General features: G+C 37.6%; 1 protein-coding gene across 1 annotated transcript in view; it reads left to right on the top strand.

Annotated features, from left to right (window-relative positions):
- dtnbb (dystrobrevin, beta b) overlaps positions 1–23,452 on the top strand; it is a 30,653-nt gene that overhangs the window by 3,090 nt on the left and 4,111 nt on the right. Inside the window, 18 exon segments of the mRNA XM_046855818.1 lie at positions 441–508; positions 1,346–1,426; positions 1,669–1,882; positions 2,763–2,848; positions 3,353–3,507; positions 3,610–3,655; positions 3,658–3,714; positions 4,396–4,562; positions 6,202–6,326; positions 16,404–16,478; positions 20,023–20,116; positions 20,431–20,516; positions 20,917–21,030; positions 21,404–21,500; positions 21,662–21,679; positions 22,526–22,685; positions 22,799–22,888; positions 23,220–23,273. Of these exon segments, the coding sequence (XP_046711774.1) occupies positions 442–508; positions 1,346–1,426; positions 1,669–1,882; positions 2,763–2,848; positions 3,353–3,507; positions 3,610–3,655; positions 3,658–3,714; positions 4,396–4,562; positions 6,202–6,326; positions 16,404–16,478; positions 20,023–20,116; positions 20,431–20,516; positions 20,917–21,030; positions 21,404–21,500; positions 21,662–21,679; positions 22,526–22,685; positions 22,799–22,888; positions 23,220–23,273 (1,786 nt within the window). The 5' untranslated portion in view covers position 441.

The following is a 23,452-nucleotide window of genomic DNA, read 5'->3' as shown; positions in this document are numbered from 1 at the left end:
CAAATCTCCACATAACACTGCAAAATCTCCTGGGGCATCTTCCCAGAGGTTATTATAACAGCAAATAGGGACTAAATGTGGGATGGGATGTTGAAAATGCACATACAAATCTTATTGTCAGGTGTCCACAAACTTTTGTCCATATAGTGTATGCACAACATGCTGTATGGAAGCTTTATTATGTCTGAAATTAGGTTGTAATTAGAAACAGAACTATTTCACTATAGCAGCTGTAAAAGTGTAGAAATCATTAACTTTTTAACCACTGTGGCACTGATTTTTGAAAAATATATATTTACTTGAAAATGCTTTAAACTCTGTAATGACAGATATTCAATATGTACAAAATATAGCGTTTCTATGACATTCATTTCGAGAATCAATAGGGATTTGATGATTGAAAAAAAGTTTTAAAAAATGTGTGTGTTTGTACTGTTTAGAATGATTGAGGAGGCCAGCAAGAGCAGCAAGGTCACAGTGGAGAAGAGACAGCTCTTCATGGAAATGAGTAAGTTAACGCTTGTTATATAATATAATATAATATAATATAATATAATATAATACAATATAATATAATATAATATAAAATAATATAATATTTTGACACACTCTTAAGACATAATTACACACAGACATATACTGACACAGGATAAACCAAATTTTCTTGTATAACAGGGCAGTTGCTTTTATAATCTGTTCTTTGAAGAAAAAAAAAGATTATATTAAATATACACTCACGTTACACCTGTACCAATCATCCATTCACTTGACAGCAGCACAATCCATACAATCATGCAGATACTGTACAATGAGTTTCAATTGATGTTTATATTAAACATAAGAATGAGTTGTTGGTGATTTTGTTGAACTCTTTATCAAGGATCTCCTTGACAGTCACATGGTTGTTGAATTAAAACTGTTTGATCGCACAACATTCCACTACATTTTATATTGGGAGACAGAAAAGTCCAGTTCTGCTGACTGAAATGCTGTGATGATGGGAGAGGTAAAAAAAAGAATAGTCAGACTTGTTCGAGCTGACTGAAAGATTACCGTAACTCAAAAAACAACTCCGTACAACCGATATGAGCAGAGATGCGTGTTAGAATGCACAATAATCGAATCTCTGTATATGTATGGCCGCGATTTTACGCATGGTGCTGCTGCCATATGATTGACTGACTGGATAATTACAGTACATGAATGTGCAGGTGTAAAAGTGTTCCTATTAAAATTACTACAGATATAAATGGATCACTGCAATACTGCTAAAAACAGTGCCTTTAAAATTTGGTAAAATCATTAAATCAACTTAAAATCAAATGAATTGCTTTGCTTTAACCAGGAGCTCAGAACTTTGATGTAATCCGTCTGTCAACGTATAGGACGGCGTGCAAGCTACGGTTTGTTCAGAAAAGATGCAACCGTAAGTTATACTTTCTTTCTTTTGTACTTTTATTAGCTTTATAATATTGTACTTCATATCAGTTATAGACTTTTTCTATTTCCTGTTTGTTTCTCTAAGAATAAAATGAAGAGGAAATGATGAAATCATGGATATATATGTTGAAATAAAGGCCTTTTATATCATTCACAATGAACGATTAGTGCTGACTGCTGCAAACACGTTTTCTCCTCAGCTCTCTTATCTGCCTTCTCCTTTTACAGTTCACCTGGTGGACGTGTGGAACATGATCGAGGCGTTTCGTGACAACGGGCTCAGTACTCTAGACCACAATGCGGAGATAAACGTGTCACGTTTGGAGACCATCCTCTCCTCCATTTTCTACCAGCTGAACAAGCGCCTGCCTACCACCCACCAGATCAACGTGGAGCAGTCCATTGGCCTGCTACTCAACTTCATGGTGGCTACCTATGACAGGTGCAAGATGGCATGTGGTAACTCAGTTCCCGGTGCCATGTGGTGCACCATCAGTTACTGTATATTGAAACAGTTTCACCTCATCTACAAAGCGATGTGAATTTATCAAAATGTAGCTCTTGCTGTATTGCATTTATATACTAAAGGTAACAAAATTGTACTTTCCTTATTACTGGACCATTCAGGATTTATATTTTGGAGCTTTTAGTACAAAAGCACTTGTGAAAGTGAATATAATCTTATGAATATTTCTTTATACATATTTTTGGTAACATAATTAGACATGAAGGACAATTAATTGTACTTGTAAAGCTTTAGAACTTTCCCCAGTAAAAAAAAAGAATGCATACTAAAGGTACAACATATTAGCTGCAGCCTAAGACACTGGATTCAGTTTATGGAGCACCTTTAAACAAGCATAAATACACTATATCGACAAAAGTGGACCCCTGACCATAAAGTCATATGTCCTTTTTGAACATCCTTTTCCACTTTCAGTCCTCATTTGCTCATATAATTCCCTTCACTCTAAAGCAGGCCATTTAAGATCTTTCACTCCAAACATAGATAGATAGATAGATAGATAGATGGATGGATGGATGGATGGATGGATGGATGGATGGATGGATGGATGGATGGATAGATAGATAGATAGATAGATAGATAGATAGATAGATAGATAGATAGATAGATAGATAGATAGATAGATAGATCGATCGATCGATCGATCAGTGGCAGCTTGGTGGTGGTGGGATTTGAACTTGCGACCAAAGTCCAATGCCTTAACCACTGAGCTTCAACCTCCCAGTAGTAGTTCATGGCTAAGCTTTACTGACCCAGAAGAGTGTAACATTCTCTAACTCATCTGTTTATGTTGCAGCGAAGGCCACGGAAAGCTCACAGTATTTGCCATGAAGTCAATGCTGGCAACCATGTGTGGAGGGAAAATTGTCGATAAATTACGCTGTAAGTACAGTACACTATATTTAATATTTCCAAGCCTGGTATTTTTTAAAATAAATTCATTTTAAACCTCCTTTTTAGCGGAAAATATGTTCTTTGTAGAACTTGATTTTTTTTTTATTGTGCATGAAATCTATCATTTTGTATTCCAATCATTATTTGTTTGATCAGAAGTGGCACAATAGAAGGTTTGCTGCCCTCTTGTGTATTTTTATAAAATGATTTATTATTAGAAATATAAACTGTGCACTTAGCGGTATGCGTTCATACTCATGAATGAAAACATAAATCAGTCAAATTTGAGTGTATTTATTTATTTATTATTTTAGTTTTTGTGCACTTATTAGCAAGGCATTTAGAGTAGTATACATCCGTGTCCATGTAGTTGCAATAACTAAACACCTTGTGGTGCTGTTTCCTTTAACCAAAAAGTGTTTTTGTGTAACAAAATGATCTGCTCATATTTTCTGGTATAAACTGCAGCTTGTTCCTGATCTCTCTTTCCAGATATTTTTTCTCAGATATCAGACTCCAGTGGGACGATGGTGTTTGCTAAGTTTGACCAATTTCTCCGTGAAGTCCTAAAGCTACCTACGGCTGTGTTTGAGGGTCCTTCATTTGGTTACACAGAGCACTCAGTGAGAACATGTTTCCCTCAGCAGGTGAGGGTCTCTCCTTCTCACCACCCTTAATGTTATATTATTGATCTACACTGATATTGCACCTCACAACTAACTTTGAGTGTTTTGTCTTTGTTTTGCCAGAAGAAGATACTGTTGAATACCTTCCTGGACATTATGATGGCTGATCCTCCCCACAGTGCCTCGTTTGGCTACCTCTCATGCACCGACTGGCCAATGTAGAGAATGGTAGTGCTAGTATTGGTTTTCATTAGAGATGCAATCGAATGCAAATACATTCATTGATATGAACACATTGTGTTTTAATCAGATACAGATGTGAATACAGATTTTGGTCTGTCTTCATTGGTCTGTCTTCAAACTGACGCTAACACTGTTTTATCAAATACAATAAAAATATACTTCTATAAAAATTGGCAAAACATGACAAAAAGTTCTTGACTTTTATGAATTTGAATAAAGTTTAATTTTTTATTAGTTTTTTTTTCCAAAATCTCTCTTTTTACTGCACAGCAGAGCTGCTGTACACACAGGGCAGCAAATCACTGCAAATTAAATAGAATTAATTATTTAAGTGTGGTTCTAGAATGGTCATTATATTGTTTCTTATTACTATTAATTGACAACCTTACAATAAACTCATACAGATGTTGAAATGACCTCAGCAGTAGCAGTGTATCCCAGCTTTCATAGATGTGTTAAAGGTAAGGAGTTAGTTTCTGATAATAAGTATTTGTGTTATATTTTTTGAATAAAAACAACTGAGGCACTTTTGATACAAGATACAGAAAATGGCACTGGTATTCATTTCCTGGTCATTCTGTGAAAATTAAAGTGGATTAATTTCAGCTTCCTGCTGCTTTTTGTTGCTACACATGGACTCCTTAATAGACTCTCTTTTTTCTTTAGTCTTCCATCCGGTGGAATGCTCCTATTGCCGGAGCGAGAGCATGATGGGTTTTCGCTATAGATGTCAGCAGTGCCACGGCTACCAGCTTTGCCAGAACTGCTTCTGGCGCGGCCATGCCAACGGTCCCCATAGCAACCAGCATCAGATGAAGGAGCACTCCTCATGGGTATGCAGAATGTTCTGAGGCTGTCTACTTCTATACTCCAAAAAAAAAAAAAAACCAGATGCTGTTTAAACATACAACTAGTTAAAATATATATATATATATATATAAAAAAGAATGAAATGAAAAAATACACCCTCTATTGTTCAATTCTTTTGCTTTATATACCAAGAAATACAAAAAAACATCTGTTCCTTAGAAGCTCTTTTTGATAAAATTTAAATTCGATAAATACAACTTCATATGTCATTATTTATTTTACAAAAATAAAACCAAAATGAAAAAGCCATGTTTAAAAAAATAAGTACATCTTTTACTGCTTCCAAGGGTTTTAGGAGACTAAGGAACTGTCTGCTAATTAAATACCCCTGATTTACTGATCGGCAGCAAGTGTGACCAAGTCTATTAAAGCCCAAGTTTGAGCAGTTTGCTGCTTTGGAGCATTCAGATGAGTTTTAACACAATGCCAAGGAGGAAAGACACAGCAATGACCTGAGAGAAGTCATTGTTGCTGCCCATGAATCTAGGAAGGGTTACATGAGGAAAACATTAAAGACAGTTGCCAATATTCCAGGATTAGAGGTCTTAGCAAATTCAAACCAATTTCAGACTATAGAAGATGCAAAAAACAAACAAACAAACAAACGAGAATTACATTTTAAACTCTACAGGCCTCATTTAGCCTCAAAATGTTAAAGTACATGAGAGATTGTGCAAAAAATTAAACAGTATGTTTTGTTGCCAGGAGAAAGCATCTTCTCTCTGAAAAAAGAACATGGCCGCATGGTTTAGGTTGGCAAAGTTGCAGCTGAACAAACCACAACACTTCTGGAACAATGTATTTTGGACAGATGAGACCAAAGTGGAGATGTTTGGCCATAAAGCACAGCACCACATTAAAAGAAAAACAAACACAGTATTTCAGCACAAAGACCTCATACGCATCAACTGTGGAGGGGTGATGATTTGGGCTTGTTTTGCAGCCACAGGATCTGGGCAACTTGCAGTCATCGAGTTGACCATGAACTTCTCTGTATATTATAGTAGTCTAGAGTCAATGGTGTTTTTATTTTGGCATTTTTTAATATGTCATGTGTTGTTGTTCAGCTGAAGTTGTATTTATTTAATTCTAAGACCTGTCAAGGGTTCGAAGTGGGTGTATTTTCTTTTTCACGACTGTATAAAAATGCTAATCATAGGTTTGCATTGCAACACAGTTTCATATCATATCATATCATATCATACCATATCATATCATATCATATCATATCATATCATATTATGGCACAGTGTGATAACTGAATCCAGTTAAAACTTCCTTGGAATGTCTTCCATTGATAAAGGATTTTTTTGTGTACTTAAGCAAGAGTTCTGATCAAAGCAGAACGATTGATTTTAAATAAATGTACATTACTTACAAGTTGAAAATTAGAACCTACAAGTAGTATTAACTATGAGCTTGTTTGTAAGCCAATTAAATCATTGTTTTAGACTAAACAAAACTAAAATACTTCCCAAACTTCCTTTTATTTCTTTCCAGCAGGAACATCTCCTCCCTGTTCTGTAGCTTTTCATGAATGTAATTGGTATTCTGACAGCATCAGTGTGTCTAGCTTTGTCTTTGTGTCTGTGTTTTTCACAGAAATCCCCAGCCAAGAAGCTCAGCCACGCCATCAGCAAGTCTCTGGGTTGTGTGCCAATAGGAGAACCCCCACACCCTGTGTACCCTGAGGCATCCGAGAGACCACAGGACCTGACACACCCTACGTAAGTATTAGACATGAAGTCTAACACTTTTTTTGTGATATATTGTATGTACCTTCATGCCAAACCAAAACACCCAGTTGATCTAATCATCATACTGTATATAAGTTTCATTTAATAGGTTTTGACAAATACTGCTGAAGACAAAAAAAAAAAAAAAACAGAACCATTTTAATTGGGTCACACTAATAGACTTGGCACCCATGGGTTTTGGGATTCCAGGGGCTTTGATTGATGTGGCAAGTATGGCAAAATAAGTGATATATATGTGTATATCATGACTGCATGTGTAATAAATGTAAGCAAATAGTAGTGGCTTAATATTACTCCAGGACTGTTGGCTTAATGCAAAGTAAATAATGAATAGTATTATCATTCAGATTTACCATGATCTATCCCTATTTTATTTTGTATGACCAGTTACCTCCAGGTGTGTGGAGAAGTATGAACTTGTGTGTAGTGGTCATGTGTTAATCCAGACAGATTTGATAAATTAGTAATAAATGTGTTAGCAAAATAATAAGCTACCAAGTTTAATTTCTACATTTATATAAGTACTCTAATGCAGTGTGGTTCAAATAACCATTTTTTTCTTCTCATTGTCTCCAGTTTATGGAACAGTTAATGAGGGAAGTTTGAAAATCTTGCAAACCTTATTGTAATGCAAGTACATTTGTCAGAAGATGGCAAATTAAGGATATCTCGTGGTGGTATTGCTGGCTTGATCCAATTGTCCTTTCTGGCCACTAGAAGGCATTTCAATTTACTTTATTCGCAAATGAAGCAGTGATGCAGGTCAGCATTAAACCCTTGACTTATTTCAGTGCGGTACAAGAAATAGTAGAAAAAAATTAACTCAGGGTCATGAGGCTGACAGCTGTTGCAACACTGTATGTTGAAAATATACAGTGAGAATAGAAGCATAAAAGCATTGCTAAACAGACCTATCAACAAAATATAATGTCGAAATTTTCACAAAAGAAAGTCGGTTTGCAGCAGATCTTTGTAGTAAACGGCTCAGTTTGCTGTTTATATAATTAAAGTAAGTTTGGTCTTGTTGGTTAAGGTTTTTCATGAGGTTTCTCTACAAGGAAACATTCTTCTGTTAGAATGAGTTACTATTCATCAATCAGATATAACAATGAAAACCACTTTCACTATTTAAACAGAACTAAAATGATTAAAAATGAGTAATTTTTGAAATGGAAAACATACCTAAAATTAGGTATAAGTGAACTCATACCAGCTGAGAGGTGTCTTTAAACAAGCTGACAGATGTGCACTGAAACATTCGGTTTATTGATGAAACGCAATAACAGCAGTACATTTTTCTGACTATATTTGTGAACGATTATGAATGTCCACATAAATAATACACTTCTGGCTGGTCCTCAGTAAATAAATTACAGTATGTTTAAAACTCTGCAGCTGGAATCCTGACTAGAGCCAGGACTAGTGATTATATTGTGCCTTTTATTTTTTTTTTAAGAATCCATACATTGTTTTTCTGTCAGGTTTTAGGTTGATTTTTATCAAAGTTGTAGTTCAGTGGTTAATGTGCAAATTGCAAATCCAGAGATTCAGAGCATTAAGCTTCCACTGTTGGGCCATTGAGTGAGGTCCTTAATACTTAACTACTCATTGTATAAACACAGTAATTTTAAACCACCCTGGATAAGGGCATTTGCCAAATTCCATGTATGTAAATGTAAATTCCCATGCTGAAATATGAAGCTCTGTATGGACCAGCTGCTCAGTTTCTTTCAGGTTTCTTAGTTGTTTCTCAGACTTGGTTACACATCCTGGGTTATTGGGCTTTTTTCTATTATGCTTCTAAAGCATTTAAAGTATGGATTCACTTCCATATGATGTTAAACTTGCATAGAGCTTTTAAAGTATTTTAAAAAATGATCTTACTATTTTAGATTAGATTTTACTTGCCTGGTTAATTCTATTGATACACTATATGGACAAAAGTATTGGGACACCTGAATTTTCCAGCCATATGTGTTTCTTATCCGAACTGTTAAAACAAAGTTGGAGGCACACAAATGTATGTGGTAGATTTTATTTTTTTTTACTTGAACTAGGAGATCCAAAACTGTTCTAACATGACAATGCCCCTGCTCACAAAGCCAGCTCCATTAAGATATGCTTTACTTGGGTGGGGAGTGGAAGAGCTTGAGTGGTCTGCTATAGAGCGCTGACCTTAACCCTACTGAACATCCTGATCCTACATCAGTACCTGCCTTTACTAACAGCTTAGTGACTGAAGGAGCACAAATCTCCACAAACATACTACACAATTTAGTGGAACATCTTCCCAGAAGAGTGAAAGCTATTATAACAGAGAACGAGGAGTGAATGTGGAATCAGATGTTTAAAAAAACACATACAAATCTTATGGTCAGGTGTCCACTGATTTTGTTCATATAGTGTATGTATGCTTATTTAAATGCTTCATAAAATAGTTTTATTTTTGTTATTACTATTAGTAGTAGTAGTAGTATTAGTAGTAGTTGATTTGTGTGTATGTTTTACAATTAACAGCTTGAACAGAATTAAAACTTGCCTTTATCATGTCACATTTCAGGATGTTTGTATCTTAGACATCATAGCTGAGTAATTACATTTATTTAATTGTGTACATCACAAAATCTGAAAATATGGAACAGGAAGAGTATTGAAAGGTCACAATGCTAAATCAAATTCTTTATTTTCTTTGTTTTGAGAGCAACTATTGATTAACAAAACTGGCATGAGAGAAAAAGTGTAATTTAGAAAAAGACAAATAAAAATAAAAGGGTTTTTTTCTGGCTGGATAATTTATCTGGGCAGAAAATATTAAAGGCACTGCTGCCCAAAGCTCAAGTTTGATTTACTGACACACAAACTCAGGGAGTCTTTGCGACTATAAAGCAACAGTATATTAGATATGTGGTTTCTGCCTGTAATAATAATTTTACTATTTGGATATCCATCAGAGTTAATTAACAGATTTTCGGTTAACGTTTAGAAAAGAGAAAAAAGACGATTAAAATATAATGGAAGGAAGTAAAAAAATTGATTGTATTCATGTGTAAATAAAATGCACAGTTAAAGCTCTGGCATTCGTAAACTTGCCACAGAGTCTAAAAAGCCAAAACCACTATGATATTTGTGGGTAGCATGTCTGAAAATCAAATGCAATTAACTGAATTTTATATGATTACTTTGGCAGTGTATGCATGTATATAATAATCTTATGGTCACTGAACATATTTCCATGCTATATTTATAAGTTGTTAAATAAAAAACTAAATGAATGCTGTATCTGGTGTAAACATGAAAAGTGTTAGGAGTGGTCATGAGCCATGTGTGCAGGGTCACTTCTGATGTAAATTTGTTTTTTAAAGGCAGACTAACAGGTCTTTGAGGGTCAGAATTCTAGCTGATAGACAGGTGTTCAAATACTTATTTGCAGCTGTATCATACAAATAAATAGTTTAAAAATCATACATTGTGATTTCTGGATTTTTTTTTTTAGATTATGTCTCTTCCAGTGGACATGCACCTACGATGACAATTTCAGACCCCTCTATGATTTCTAAGTGGGAGAACTTGCAAAATAGCAGGGTGTTCAAATACTTATTTTCCTCACTGTATATATATTTCACTATTGGAATATTGGTTCCCTGTGATTCCTATTACATACAGCATAAGAACTAACAGACTTTTGTCTAATAAACACCATTACAGTGGTGTGAAAAAGTGTCTTCCTGATTTCTTATTTTTTTTGCAGATTTTTTTATTTTACTTTTATATTTCAGATCATCAAACTAATTAAAATATTAGTAAAAGATAACACAAGTGAACACAACATGCAGTTTTTAATGAAGGCGTTAATTATTGAGGGAAAACAAAATCCAAAACTACATGGCCCTGTGTGAAAAAGTGTTTTCCCCTAAACCTTATAACTGGTTGAGCCCCCCTTAGCAGCAACAACTGCAATCATTCATTAGCCATAACTTGAGTCTGTTACAGCGCTGTGGAGGGATATTTTTGTCCACTCATCTATACAGAATTTGTTTTCCCTCAATAATAAAAAACCTTTATTTAAAAGCTGCATGTTTTCACTTGTGTTATCATTTGATAATATTTAAATTATTTTGCTGATCTGAAACATTAAAGTGTCACAAACATGCGAAAAAATAAACACTTTTTTTACACCACTGTGTATATATATATATATATATATATATATATATATATATATATATATATATATATATATATATATATATCAAACACCAATATAAGATGACACTGCTGGGCCCTTGAGCAATGACCTTTAGCCCTCAACTACACAGCTGTATGTATATTTAAAAGGTATTGTGTGAAGGGCACAACCAAACTTGTGTGATCAAATTATATGCATCATATTCATCTGTTTTTGTGCTACACGCCATTCTAATGTTGTATCAAACTAAACTGGAGTGAATTAATAGGAATTATATGCAGTACTTTTGATTAATTTATGATTAAACTAAAGCTAATGGTTACATTTTTATAAATTTTTCATTTCATGTCAGGTTTGTCATGTACAGTACAGACCAAAAGTTTGGACACACCTTCTCATTCAAAGAGTTTTCTTTATTTTCATGACTATGAAAATTGTAGATTCACACGGAAGGCATCAAAACTATGAATTAACACATGTGGAATTATATATGGAATTATATACATAACAAAAAAGTGTGAAACAACTGAAACATGTCATATTCTAGGTTCTTCAAAGTAGCCACCTTTTGCTTTGATTACTGCTTTGCACACTCTTGGCATTCTCTTGATGAGCTTCAAGAGGTAGTCACCTGAAATGGTCTTCCAACAGTCTTGAAGGAGTTCCCCGAGAGATGCTTGGCACTTGTTGGCCCTTTTGCCTTCACTCTGCAGTCCAGCTCACCCCTAAACTATCTCGATTGGGTTCAGGTCCGGTGACTGTGGAGGCCAGGTCATCTGGCGCAGCACCCCATCACTCTCCTTCTTGGTCAAATAGCCCTTGATGCCTTCAGTGTGACTCTACAATTTTCATAGTCATGAAAATAAAGAAAACTCTTTGAATGAGAAGGTGTGTCCAAACTTTTGGTCTGTACTGTATAAATAACTCATCTTCTGACCACGTGAATGAAAGTGTGAATACAACTTTTTATCCTTTCGAGGTTGCTCTTTAAATCAGATTTAAGTTACGATGACAAGCCAAGCACAAGCTAAGGCAGAAAACATAATAATATAAAAGACATACTGAAGTGCAACAAGAAAACACAGAGCTGAGCAGCCTATTATCTGATCCTTACATATGTATTTATTTGCCACACCTTTGTACTCGATGTTTAACTTTGTGTTGTGCTGTTTTGTATTTTCAAATGTATATTTTTCCAGTTCTCAGAATCAGTAATTATATACCTAAGACAGAAGTAGAAGTTGAGTTAATTAGATGGTGTTAATTCTACCCTTGGTCACTCCATAATGACCATCTGTAGCTCCTCAGGGACTGGCTATGTCAGTGTAAACACGTCTCACTTCCTGTTGTGGCTTCACACAGTGTTGTCATTGACCTTAGGACAACACGATTTTCATAACCGCACTGTCATGAGTGCCTTCTGACTCAGCCATCCGGCAGAATCTGGCCAGCAAAAAAGGGTGTGGGCGCAGTTCATGTCTCAACAGATTTGTGTTTGTACCTGTTATTTGGAGTGTCATAAGTGAGTTATAAACGTCAGGTTATTTTTCTTTTCTTTTCGATTTTCTCCAGACTGGTATTGAATAGTAATACCATTTAGTTCAATAGTACAATCAAAGCTGTTTTTTTCTGTGATATTATTACTTGACATTAAAATTTTAACAGCATTTGACATTACATCAAAAAGTAGCAAAAAAGTGTAGACTCGACAACATGCTTTGTATGTGTTTTTTGAATATCCTATTCCACATTTAATCCCCATTTTTGATGTTATAATAACCTCCAGATTTTTTTTTCTGGGAAGATGTTTAGTAGATTTTTTAGTGTGTTTGTCGAGATTTGTGCTCATTAAGCCACAAGAGTGTAACTAAAGTCAGGTACTGCTGTAAGGAGGTCTGGGGTGCAGTCAGTGTTTCAATTCCTCTCAAAGGTCATCTACTCCAACCCGTTCTATGGTTCCTTGCACCTCCAAAATGTCAGTAGGTCAGATGGCTACTCTACACTGCCCCAAGGTATACATTGATGCCCACCGAAGGACTCATTCCATATGTGGCTCATGCGCATTATTCCTAATATAGGCTTCGGCTCCAACATGACCCTGTCAAGTATGATAAAGAAACTGAAGATGAAGGAAGGTCTATAAACATTAACCTGCTGCTTCTACATAAAGTTCATTATTCCTCGTAAATAAATTATCATTAGGATTGTTGAAAGTTGTAGCCTTTCAGGCAACAGTTATGTCACTTAGTTATGTACCCCTGGGGATGTGGTAGCTTAGTCGTTAATGCTTTAGATACAGAGGTCGTGAGTTCAAATCCCAGCCACACCAAATTGCCACCCTTGAGCAAGGCCTTTAATTTGATAGCTGCTCTGTTGTATGAATGAGATAAATATTGCTCTAGATGAGGGCGCCTGCTGTAAATGTGGTAACTTGTTGCCATGCACTATGCACCAATTTGCTCAAAGGTGAAATGCTGAACACACTACTCATTGATCTTTATTTCGACGAGGACGATTCCGCTCCATATTTCTCCCAGCTCAATTAGGCAGCAATCACTTTGCTTTAATTATCTGCGAACGAACAGAAATACCATTTGATATTGTCTATGTGACCTTATAAAAAATGTGGGAATTATTGTAGCTTGCCCTCTATGAAGGGCAGACATCTAGAAGGATCTGAAAGATTCACTTATGAGTGACTCAGTTTGGTCTGACCTGTGTGGAATATTTGAAGCATATGAAATGAGAATATAACAAACCTTAGATGGCCCTTTTGTTCTTGCTTGAAAGTTAATCGTCTGTCTATAAAGAAAAATAGCAACTGCATATGAATGTATACAGTGGAACTGAAAAGCCCTAATCACATCACTCCAGCTCATGGCTCTGTTTTGCAAATAAAACCTTTAATGAGGCATTATGTGAGCTTTTTTATACAGCAAGGTGTCACACTAACTAAGACAGGGTGCCTTTATTAATCTTAGTCGAGCTCATGCAATAGAAAAACGCAAATTTTATCGCTAGGAGTTTCAATCTCTGTCTTGTGGAGTAGCATGAGCAGGTTTCTAAAAATGAGGCAGTCCCTGTCTTCACATGGTCTCATCACAAGAATCTGCTGGCATTTACCATTCTTGCTGTCTCACAAGATAAGAGATCTACCGTAGCTAGAAAGTAGGAACTGAAAATTAGGATTAAATGGGGTAAAAAGAAGGGTTCTAATTTCTAAAACATCACCGTGTCTTTTTTTAATTTACAAATGTAAATGTAATTTGAAAATGGTTTTTGGTGAGCCCGTGTCCAGTGTAGCCTCAGATTTTGCTTGTTGAGGAGACTGGATTGGAGTGGAGTGGAAACTGGTATGGTCTTCAGCTGGTTTTGCCCATTCATCTTGAATTTTCATGCCTTGTACCAGATGTTGAGAAGAATAGTACAGATTTATATTTGGTTTTATACAGAACTATATGGGTTCAATGATACCTCAGTGGTTGAAATGTTGGTTTCATATTTAGTAGGTCATGAGTTTAAATCCCAGCACTGCCATGCCACCATATTGCACCCTCGAACAAAACCCTCTCTGATGTTTAGTATAAATGAGATAAATGTAAATTACTCTGAAACAAATTGTCTGTCAAATGCTGCAAATGTAAATTTGTGTCTGACCAGTCTGTTCCTCTGTGCCTCATGTCAGCTTGCAGATCTACTGCTTGCTGGGTGGGTTTTTTTTTCAAAATTTTAAAGATGTCTGTGCTTAAAAATCTCTGGAGATAAACAATTTCTCAAACACTCAAGCCAGTGTGTACTGACTGGTACTGACAACCAGGCTGCAGTCAATTGCAGTGAAATCACGTTTTTTTCCCATTTTGATATTTAATATTAATGTTATCTGAAGCTCTTGGCCTAAATCTCCATGATATATTCAGTGCTGCTGGCACATGATTGACTAATCAATCATGACTGATCTGTGTGTGTGTGTGTGTGTGTGTGTGTGTGTGTGTGTGTGTGTGTGTGTGAGAGAGAGAGAGAGAGAGAGAGAGAGAGAGAGAGAGAGAGAGAGAGAGGAGAAAGAGTGTGCAAATGCATTTGTATTCACAATCCATAAATCAGGCAGAAAAAATGGATAAGACATTTAGACATATAGAGAGTGGGGTTAAACGAGAGAGAGAGAGAGAGAGAGAGAGAGAGAGAGAGAGAGAGAGAGAGAGAGAGAAATTAAGAGAGAAAGCGCGCATCTGGATTGTCACTGGGTCATGTGACGGCCAGGTTTCCTTGGAGACAGCAGCAATGTTGTGCATTCAGATGCTAGTTCAGTTGAGCGGAGGGCAGGACAGAAGAAGCAGCTGGCCTCTGGATGTGGCTCAGAGCTGAACAAACAGGTGCTCCGTTCACTACGCGAGGTGAGTTCTTGCATACGAACACTATCGCTATGTTCTTTGTGATCGTCTTGAACAGTGACGTAAAGCTGCAATAACAGTAATTGTTTGTTGGTTGTTATTGTTGTCAAAGGTATTTACGTTGTGTTGAGGTCTTATTTACGCTTTAAAGACAGTACCAGCCAGTTAAAGCTTCAGTTATAGTACATGGATTTCTTTCTTTTTCTTATTGTTTAAAACTCTTGCATTCATGTAGCTGTTTGTTTAATGCGTTGTATTGTCTCGCGAGAAACAATCTGAAATCAGTATAAACAAGCAGGACATTGAAGTGAAGAGAAATTCTTGAAAACAAAAAAGGCAGTATAATAATTGCATTATAAGACAGGAGCAGAGGGAAAATATTTTGACGTTTTAGATTCTCCTTTATACTGGTAGGTGAAACAGAGTGAACACGTGCATGGGTTGGTAAGTGATAAATAGTGAGAGAGCGGGAGGGAGGAAGAGAATGAGAGAGAGAGAGAGAAGAGAGAGAGAGAGAGAGAGAGAGAGAGAGAGAGAGAGAGAGAGAGAGAGAGAAGAAAATATGGGGTCAAAGCAAGCCTGAAGCAAAAGCACAGCTTGAGCTGAGAAGTGTCAAAGTGAAGTTCAGATTTTCTTAGTTAATGTGACATTGGTGGCAGGAGAGACTCTGTGGTGTAGTGTCTCAGTGGATATTTCTCTGGGCTGCCATTCAGAGGGTTATGAGTTCAAGTCTCAGCACTGCCAAATTAACACTGTTGGGCTGCTGAGCAACCCTCTGTGCTCCTGTGCTTTGACCCTGACTTTCTAGCAATATTCAAAGGTATGAATTTTCCTTCATGTGTATATGTAAAAATAAGGGCTTTCTTTTGTTATCTGATTTTTTTTTTCTATTTAAAATGATATGCAGGAAATATGGTTTGTGTAGACCTCATTCTTAGAAGATATACTGAGAGAGGTAGCATTTGGAGAGGTTGATAGGAAGGGCTTAGTTGCTTGCTCATGTGTGTGTTAGAGAGAGGTCTGACAAGCATTTGTGTCTACTTCATAATACAGTTTATCGTCACGTTCTGCAGTGTCACCTCCTCCTCTCTCGTCTCTTGTCTGTTTTTTTTTTTCAGACTCCAGCTCTAATTAGAATTCCTAAAGACACATTTCTCTTCTTGTTAGTTGTTAATTAGTTTTGGGCAAATAGCATTAAATTAAAATGTCACTGTCTTGAAAGCAATTACAGTGAGCATGCTTTTATATGTGACCTGTTCCTGCACAGTATAAAGCACTTTGATGGCTGAGGCTCTGAGAACGCTTGTGCAGATGCAGACGCACTCACTCACGCACACACACGCACACACACACACACACACGCACACACACACACACGCACACGCACACAAACACTTGCATACATACACCCAGGTAGACTGCTAATAGAAGACAAGTTGACTTACTTGACTTGAACTTTATATAATTTTGCAGTCATCTGAAGCCCGTGTCCAACAACATGAACGATACCGTTCTTGTGTCCTCTGGGGCCCCTACGCCCACCACAAGGTAAGCACTCGACACGGGTTTTTACGTCTGCATGCTGTTGTGTTCAAACCACTCTGTTGTAAGTCTGTTGTTATTAAAAGCGCAGCTTGCTTTGAAGTCCATAAGTGATTAAGTGAGTGATAAATGTCTTGGGTTCTCTCAGTTTGATTTTACTGCTAAGCTATGTTTGTCCATCTAATGCACTGAAGCTAAAGCTTTGAAGGGAGAAATTGACTTACCTTTCGAGATCGCGTTGCATTTTGAAAGCTGGCCGATAAGGGGGACAAAAGCACTCAGGACGAGAACCTTATCTCAGAAATGCAGTCAGTCGATTGTGTGATTCTGCGCTTTTCCGTCCCTTGTCCCACGGCGCACACTGTCAGGGTTGGATGGATATCACTGGAAATATGGAATTAAATATCCTAAAAAAAGTAATAGCTGATAACTATAAGGTGGATTTAGATGATATGGTATTGCAATGCTGACAGGAATAATTCTGAAATCACTAAATTGAAGGATTATCGAATTCATATCTATGCCTCCACACCCCAGCATGACTTTACGTTCGATGATAAAAATGACATATATTGATATATAGTTTTATTTCTACTATTTAAGGAGTGCCTTCGTGAAATGTCGCTCAGTGCCTTCGAATTTGAAGTGTCATGAGTGCAAAAACCCCTGAATGGACCAGATGTGATGCACAGCGCCTGGAGAAGGAAGAAGCTGCTCATGTGCAAGCAGTGCTATAAATAGCTTGGCATGGTCTTAGGCAATAGGAGAGGGCTCAGAGGAGGGGGTGGCATGGGTAAACACTTCATCCGGCATGAGATTGTCACTGCAAAGGTTTAATTCTGGTTCGGAAAAGCCGGGTCGACTTGTTAACCTCAGAGAATAGGAAACAATGTGAATGAGGGATGGGTTAGTTATTGATTAGGGGTTGTACCCTTGTGTGCCACAGTGCACTGCCAGCTCTGCTTTTGGGACACCAACGTGCTGCTCTGATACCCGTACACTTGACACTGCAGCTTTCTGAATCCTGCTCGGTTTGGGCAAGTGTGAGGTCAGCTGCTGGCAGCGGTTTGGGCCAGAGGGCAAGTGGTAGAGGAATGTACAATTATTTTCTACCAAATAGTCGCTCTGTTGGTCACTGGAGCTTGCCAAAAATCGAATGCTCGCTTTCATCCTGACTGAAGGTTGTAGGAACGTTATGACAGCTTTCCAATACGCTGACGTGATCGTGTTTAGGAAGAACCTGCAACTGATTGATGTCTAGCTTATGCTAAGATGTTGCTACCTTGAAATTAGTCAATGTGAAGGTTGACCTTGTTGGCATAGTTCAAGATAAGCCACTAATTTGATCAAATGATGACAATAATTACTGTTCAAAGCTTAATCATTTACTAATTAATTCCTGTAATTAAGACACATTGATATAAAGTGTTTTGTTTCATAATAGCACTTCACAGACTCTTAGCAGATGAGATATATCTGGTTCATTTCAGAAAGGAAGAATAGAGCTTACTATCCAAGCTTTTGTAAACAATCATATTTCACATTGTCTTTCTTTCTTCTCTCCTTCCTTTGCTACAACACTCTTTCAATTTTCCTTCCTCTCTCAGAGTGATTGAAATTCATGTGACCGCCTAAGCCACAGCAGATGATCTGCTGAAGAACCCAGGCTTGTTCATGTACAGAACACTGTGTTTTTATTTGCTGAGTCAGCATCCATGTAACAGTCTACTCCTTAACAACCTCTTTTATAAACAGTGACCCCTTATAGTATTAAGAATACTGTGTGTCTTGTGTTCTATTGATGTGCTATCATATCCATATATACTGTACATAAAAAAACACTTCTGTGTACTGGCAAAATCGAAGGTTTCCTGCTGGTGAAAGGAATGCATTTTACTCTCAGTCTCCATGTCTGTAATAACACGTGTAATAGTTTGGCCTTGTGCAGGAGGTGTCAAAGCCAGATGCATGGACGAGAAAGTGAGCCTTTTTTGCTGACGCTGCATACTCAGCCTCTTGCATTCTCAGAAGATTCTCAAGGGCAAATGGCACCGCACACAATTTATTGGCAGCTGGGTCATGCCTAGCCGTTCTGTCAGCGAGTTAATAACCGTATTCCTTTGTACCAGATCAGTTTTTAATTCAGTGTTAAGTGAATATTGACCAGCTGCTGGATATGAAGTTATAGCCTGCCATGTTTTGAGCATTGAAATATTAAGTCAGCCCTTGCAGATACATGTTTATTTTTTTCTCCTCGAAAATTAGTCTTAAAATATGATTAAATTCATTCATATGTTGGGTGAAGAAATCGATATAAATATGATATGTTATGGACTGCAAATTCACATTTTTTATTAGCTGGAAGATGTAGCTCTCCAGCATTAGCAGAATTCCTGCACATCTTTCTCCAGCTGGCACGTGGAGGAGGAATCATAAAAAAACAATATGTCACTGAGAGGCCCTTGGCACATGCTTGCGTTTTTTAATGAACCACTCGCGATGTATGTGAAAGTAGAAAAGAGCAGACACAGTGACAGGATCATTCTGATTCAGCTTTCTGTAAAGCTCCTCACATGCTTACAGAAGGGATAGCTTGACTTGACGACCGGTTTATGGTGGTTAGGAAGTCAGTTAAGTACCAAAGTTTGTCACATTTATGTACACATACACATGAACACACACATCCACACGCACATGCACAGTTACTGTTGACTCATTGGAGGTCATTTAATGAGAATGGGGAGCATATGCTCTGTCATCTGCTTCTGTTTTATGCCAAATCTTATACTGTACATTACACATACACCATAATGTGGCCATACTGTAATGAAGCAATACAGTCTGGCATGATCTGTGCAGAGGAAAAAAAAATGAATATAATAATGTAGAAGGATCTAATTATTCCTAGAAATCTGTGGAATACTCTGAATGGCATGACTCAGCACTCTCTTTAAAGGATCTCTGTATTAATGAAGGAGTTTAGGGTGAATTAAAGGACAAAAAACAGCTGTCTCCCTCTGTGTGTGAGGTTATTATTAGTTAACGAGGAAAGCAGGCCTAACCAGGGGTTTCCACCTTATGTTTTTAAACGGTTTTACTTTGCATTGTCTTCGAGTTAAAGGTTTTACCAACATCCTATGCAAGATGAGTGCAGGATCTATGTTGAAATGGTCATGAGTCTTTCTATGTATGTGATTGTCCATGCTGAGCTTATTTGTGTGTGCTTTGTTTTCTGTAATGCAGTGTTGCCACACTTTTAAAAAATAAACTGGATTAAACTGTACCATTCCTGGATCCAGGCAGTGGTATTTAATACAGTATCTGCATATATAGTAAAACTTTAAAGAAAACGTAATGGCTCAGTTTTAAATGTACACCGTATTGATATTTCCAGGCTAAAGATACATATTAAAGGTACAAAGATAATGGTACCACCCTGATGTCAAATATAGATTGTGTCTCTGAGATTATTACCGTTTTATTGTAGAGTCGTCACAATTTGCATCTTTTTTTCTTTCTTTTTCTCTCTCATTTCTTTCTCTTTGAACAGCACCACTCTGGAGAGTCCCAGCAGGCTGGATGAGGAGCACCGTCTTATTGCTCGCTACGCTGCCCGTCTGGCAGCTGAAGCCAGCAATTCGACAGTGAGTATGCATTTATACACACACACACACACACACACACACACACACACACACACACACACACACACTAGATGTAATATCTCTATCCTCTGCAATATGTCCCACCTGCAATAATGGCCCATTTCCGAGCACTCTCAGCAGCACACAAACTGAGAATAAATAACACATCAGACACATTTATTCCACTGATGTTTGAACTCGTGTGCCTGCTTTGCCATTTCTACCCATACGATATCATTACCTTTCTAGCGATGCATTGATTTAATGGTTTGCTTTTGTGTCCCTAGTTTTCACCCTTAATCATTGTTTCACAGCAATGTCCTCCCACCGACCTGAGCTTCAACTTTGATGCCAACAAGCAACAGAGGCAACTCATCGCTGAGCTCGAGAACAAGAATAGGTGACTTTTCAGTAAAATTAGCTCGTAATTGCATCACGAGTAAGCGTTAATGAATTCTGTGAATACTAATTTAAAAAATGAAAAATCAATACTGATTAAGATGTCATGTCTGGATAAAATATATAGAATCATTATTAGGTTAAAATTGGGAGTAAATCTACATAGACCTTATTATTTACACCATATGCTCTACATGTTTATACATACTTATGCTCAATGCATTTTCTTAGCCACTGTATATTTTGTGTTTTTTTTTCTCAACATATTCAGATCGAAATGTTTCCAATGATCAGTTGAAATTTCTGATTTCAGACACCATGTAGTTTGCATTTGAGTCGATGGTGGTTAATGTTCTACATTATTAATAATATGTTCCAACTGTGGTGTGTTCGGGAAATAGGGAGATCCTTCAGGAGATCCAGAGGCTGCGTCTGGAACATGAGCAAGCCTCTCAGCCCACGCCAGAAAAAGCTCAACAGAACCCGACTCTCCTTGCGGAATTACGACTGCTCCGGTACACACACACACACACACACACACACACACACACACACACACACACACGCACACACACACACACACACACATGATTGAAAATTGAGATATTCCAGACTCCTGCTGCATAGGATTGCTGAAACGAAATGTACATTAAATCCTGTGGCCACATTTCAGCTAAAGTACCATTTATTAACACTAGGGGGTGCCTTGGAGTCAAAAGAGTGCTTCTCCAGTCATGTTCTTGGTGTATGCAGAGGCTTGGGTGCCTGCCAAATTTACAGTCACCCAGAAAAAAAGAAAAGTGATTACTTATAGACTAAGAATAATACATTTTATCCTTTTAGGGCCAATCATGTATTTCTTCATGCATTTTGTGTCTTTTTGGTCAGGCACAGGAAAGATGAGCTGGAAAAGCGCATGTCGGCACTGCAGGAGAGTAGGCGAGAGTTGATGGTCCAATTGGAAGGTCTTATGAGACTGCTAAAGGTATTTTGCTTGTTTTATTTAACTTGTTTTGCCTTCTGTAAATAAGTATTTATTCGAGCGACCTCCCCTCTATTGACTGCTTTTTTCTCCCTCTCTATGTCTCTTTCTGTTGTTCATGAATCTGCATTCTCTCACCGCTCCTTTTTTTCTGCTGCTGACAGGATGAAGAGCAGAAGGGCGTAAGTGTTCCTGACTTCACTCTCTTACAAGATGGTTGGTTCATAAAGTATGTGGCACTGCCTTAGCATTGTACAATAACGTGTCAAGTGTAAAGATCTTGCATTTGACAAAATCAACAGGTTTACACACAGAACACAGAACTCTGGGTAATCAAGTGCCTTTGGTTTCATTTCTTTTCTGTGACTTAGACAAAGCCATGCATCTCTTAGTAGTTCATATGTAACAGTCAAAGCAAGCTGATTCAAAGATTGCATGGAATTACTCTATAATTCTCAACAAGGCTTATGAAGTCTATCATAATGAAATCTGTGCATTTCCACAGGTGTCCTTTCAGTCCTTTTAGACAGTACAAAGCTTAAGCTCGGTCCCTTAGCTTTACTCCCTTGCTTGGCAGAGGGCAAGCTGACCCGTTGCGTATCCGTGCCAAATATCAGAGACGTGCTTGCCTTTCATGTGAGCTAACCATCTCGCTTCTAATGTGACTGCAGTCTGGCCGGCCATCTGCTGCCTGGCAGTGTGCCACAGCCCCTGGGCTCTGCACCAGTCCATGAGACACAGTGCCCCTTTTCTTCATCTACCTCTGCTCTTCTAATGGCACACACATGGGTCTCTGTGAGAATGGGGTCGAATAAGGTGTGCTGAGAACATATACCACCAGAGCAGGCCTGAGGTTTAATGTAGATCATATGTCTGTAGGTACTTTAGCACTGATAATATCTCCTGTGTGTTGGCTAGTGTTTTGAAGGGACCGGTGTTTGTCTTTGTGGAGTCAGGTTGCAACCCTCCAGTGTGGGACCTGCTTCCTGTTCCCTTGCTGGAAGCTTAACCTAGTTTCTTTGCTATAGGCTCAAACAGGAGTCTCCCCCCATTCCTCACCCAGCCACAGTGCCAGTTGCACCATGCCCATGCCCATCCGCTCCACATCCGCCGGCTCCACGCCTACTCACACACCACAGGACTGCCTGGCTGGTGTCAGTGACGATGTACTGGATGCCTTTTCTCAGGGTGAGATATCTCTGATACACCCAACAAACAAATTGCAAACGCCCTGGAAAGCAGTGTTAAACGGTAAACTATAATACTACTCTACTTTAAATGTCTCTACTTGCCTGTTTCAGGTGTACCTAGAAATCTCCGAAATGATCTATTGGTAGCTGCGGACTCAATCACGAATACCATGTCATCGTTAGTTAAAGAGCTCCACTCAGGTATTTCACTGTTTGTGATGTATTGATTTTATTATATTGCTTTCATAAAGATCTTGAAAGAATTATGCTCCGATTCTAAGAGGCATTCTATGATACAATGAACTTTAACTTCTTGACTTATCATTAACTTAACAATGTTAAAATATATTATTCAGTTACTATTATTTAGTACATTGGAGAAAAAAAAGAGGCATGTAAAAAGGAATGAATAAAGCTCTGGGAATTTCAGGGAAGGATCAATTTCAGGCTTTGAGTGAAAAAATGATTAATAAATTTTAATAATATATAGTGATTTAATACTGTGATATAATAATTACGATAAACTTTGCAGTTGACGATGGTCTGGAAGATGAGGAAGTGAACATGAGGAACGGAAGGGATAAAGGTGAGTTACCCTCATCTTTGGCCACATTTATAATTCTTGTCCTCAAGTACCAACTGTTTGTGATTCCATGCAATGTGGCATGATACAGAAGAAGATGGCATGACTAGTCGGTAGGTCATGAGAATTATACGGTCACCACCCAAACTGCTCTGCAAGTTCACCTTTATGGAAAGCTGAAA

This window comes from Silurus meridionalis, chromosome 8 (genome assembly GCF_014805685.1).
Source record: "Silurus meridionalis isolate SWU-2019-XX chromosome 8, ASM1480568v1, whole genome shotgun sequence".
Classification (NCBI taxonomy): Eukaryota; Metazoa; Chordata; class Actinopteri; order Siluriformes; family Siluridae; genus Silurus; species Silurus meridionalis.
The sequence above is the reverse complement of the archived record's forward strand: the minus strand, read 5'-3'. Positions and strand labels throughout refer to the sequence as shown.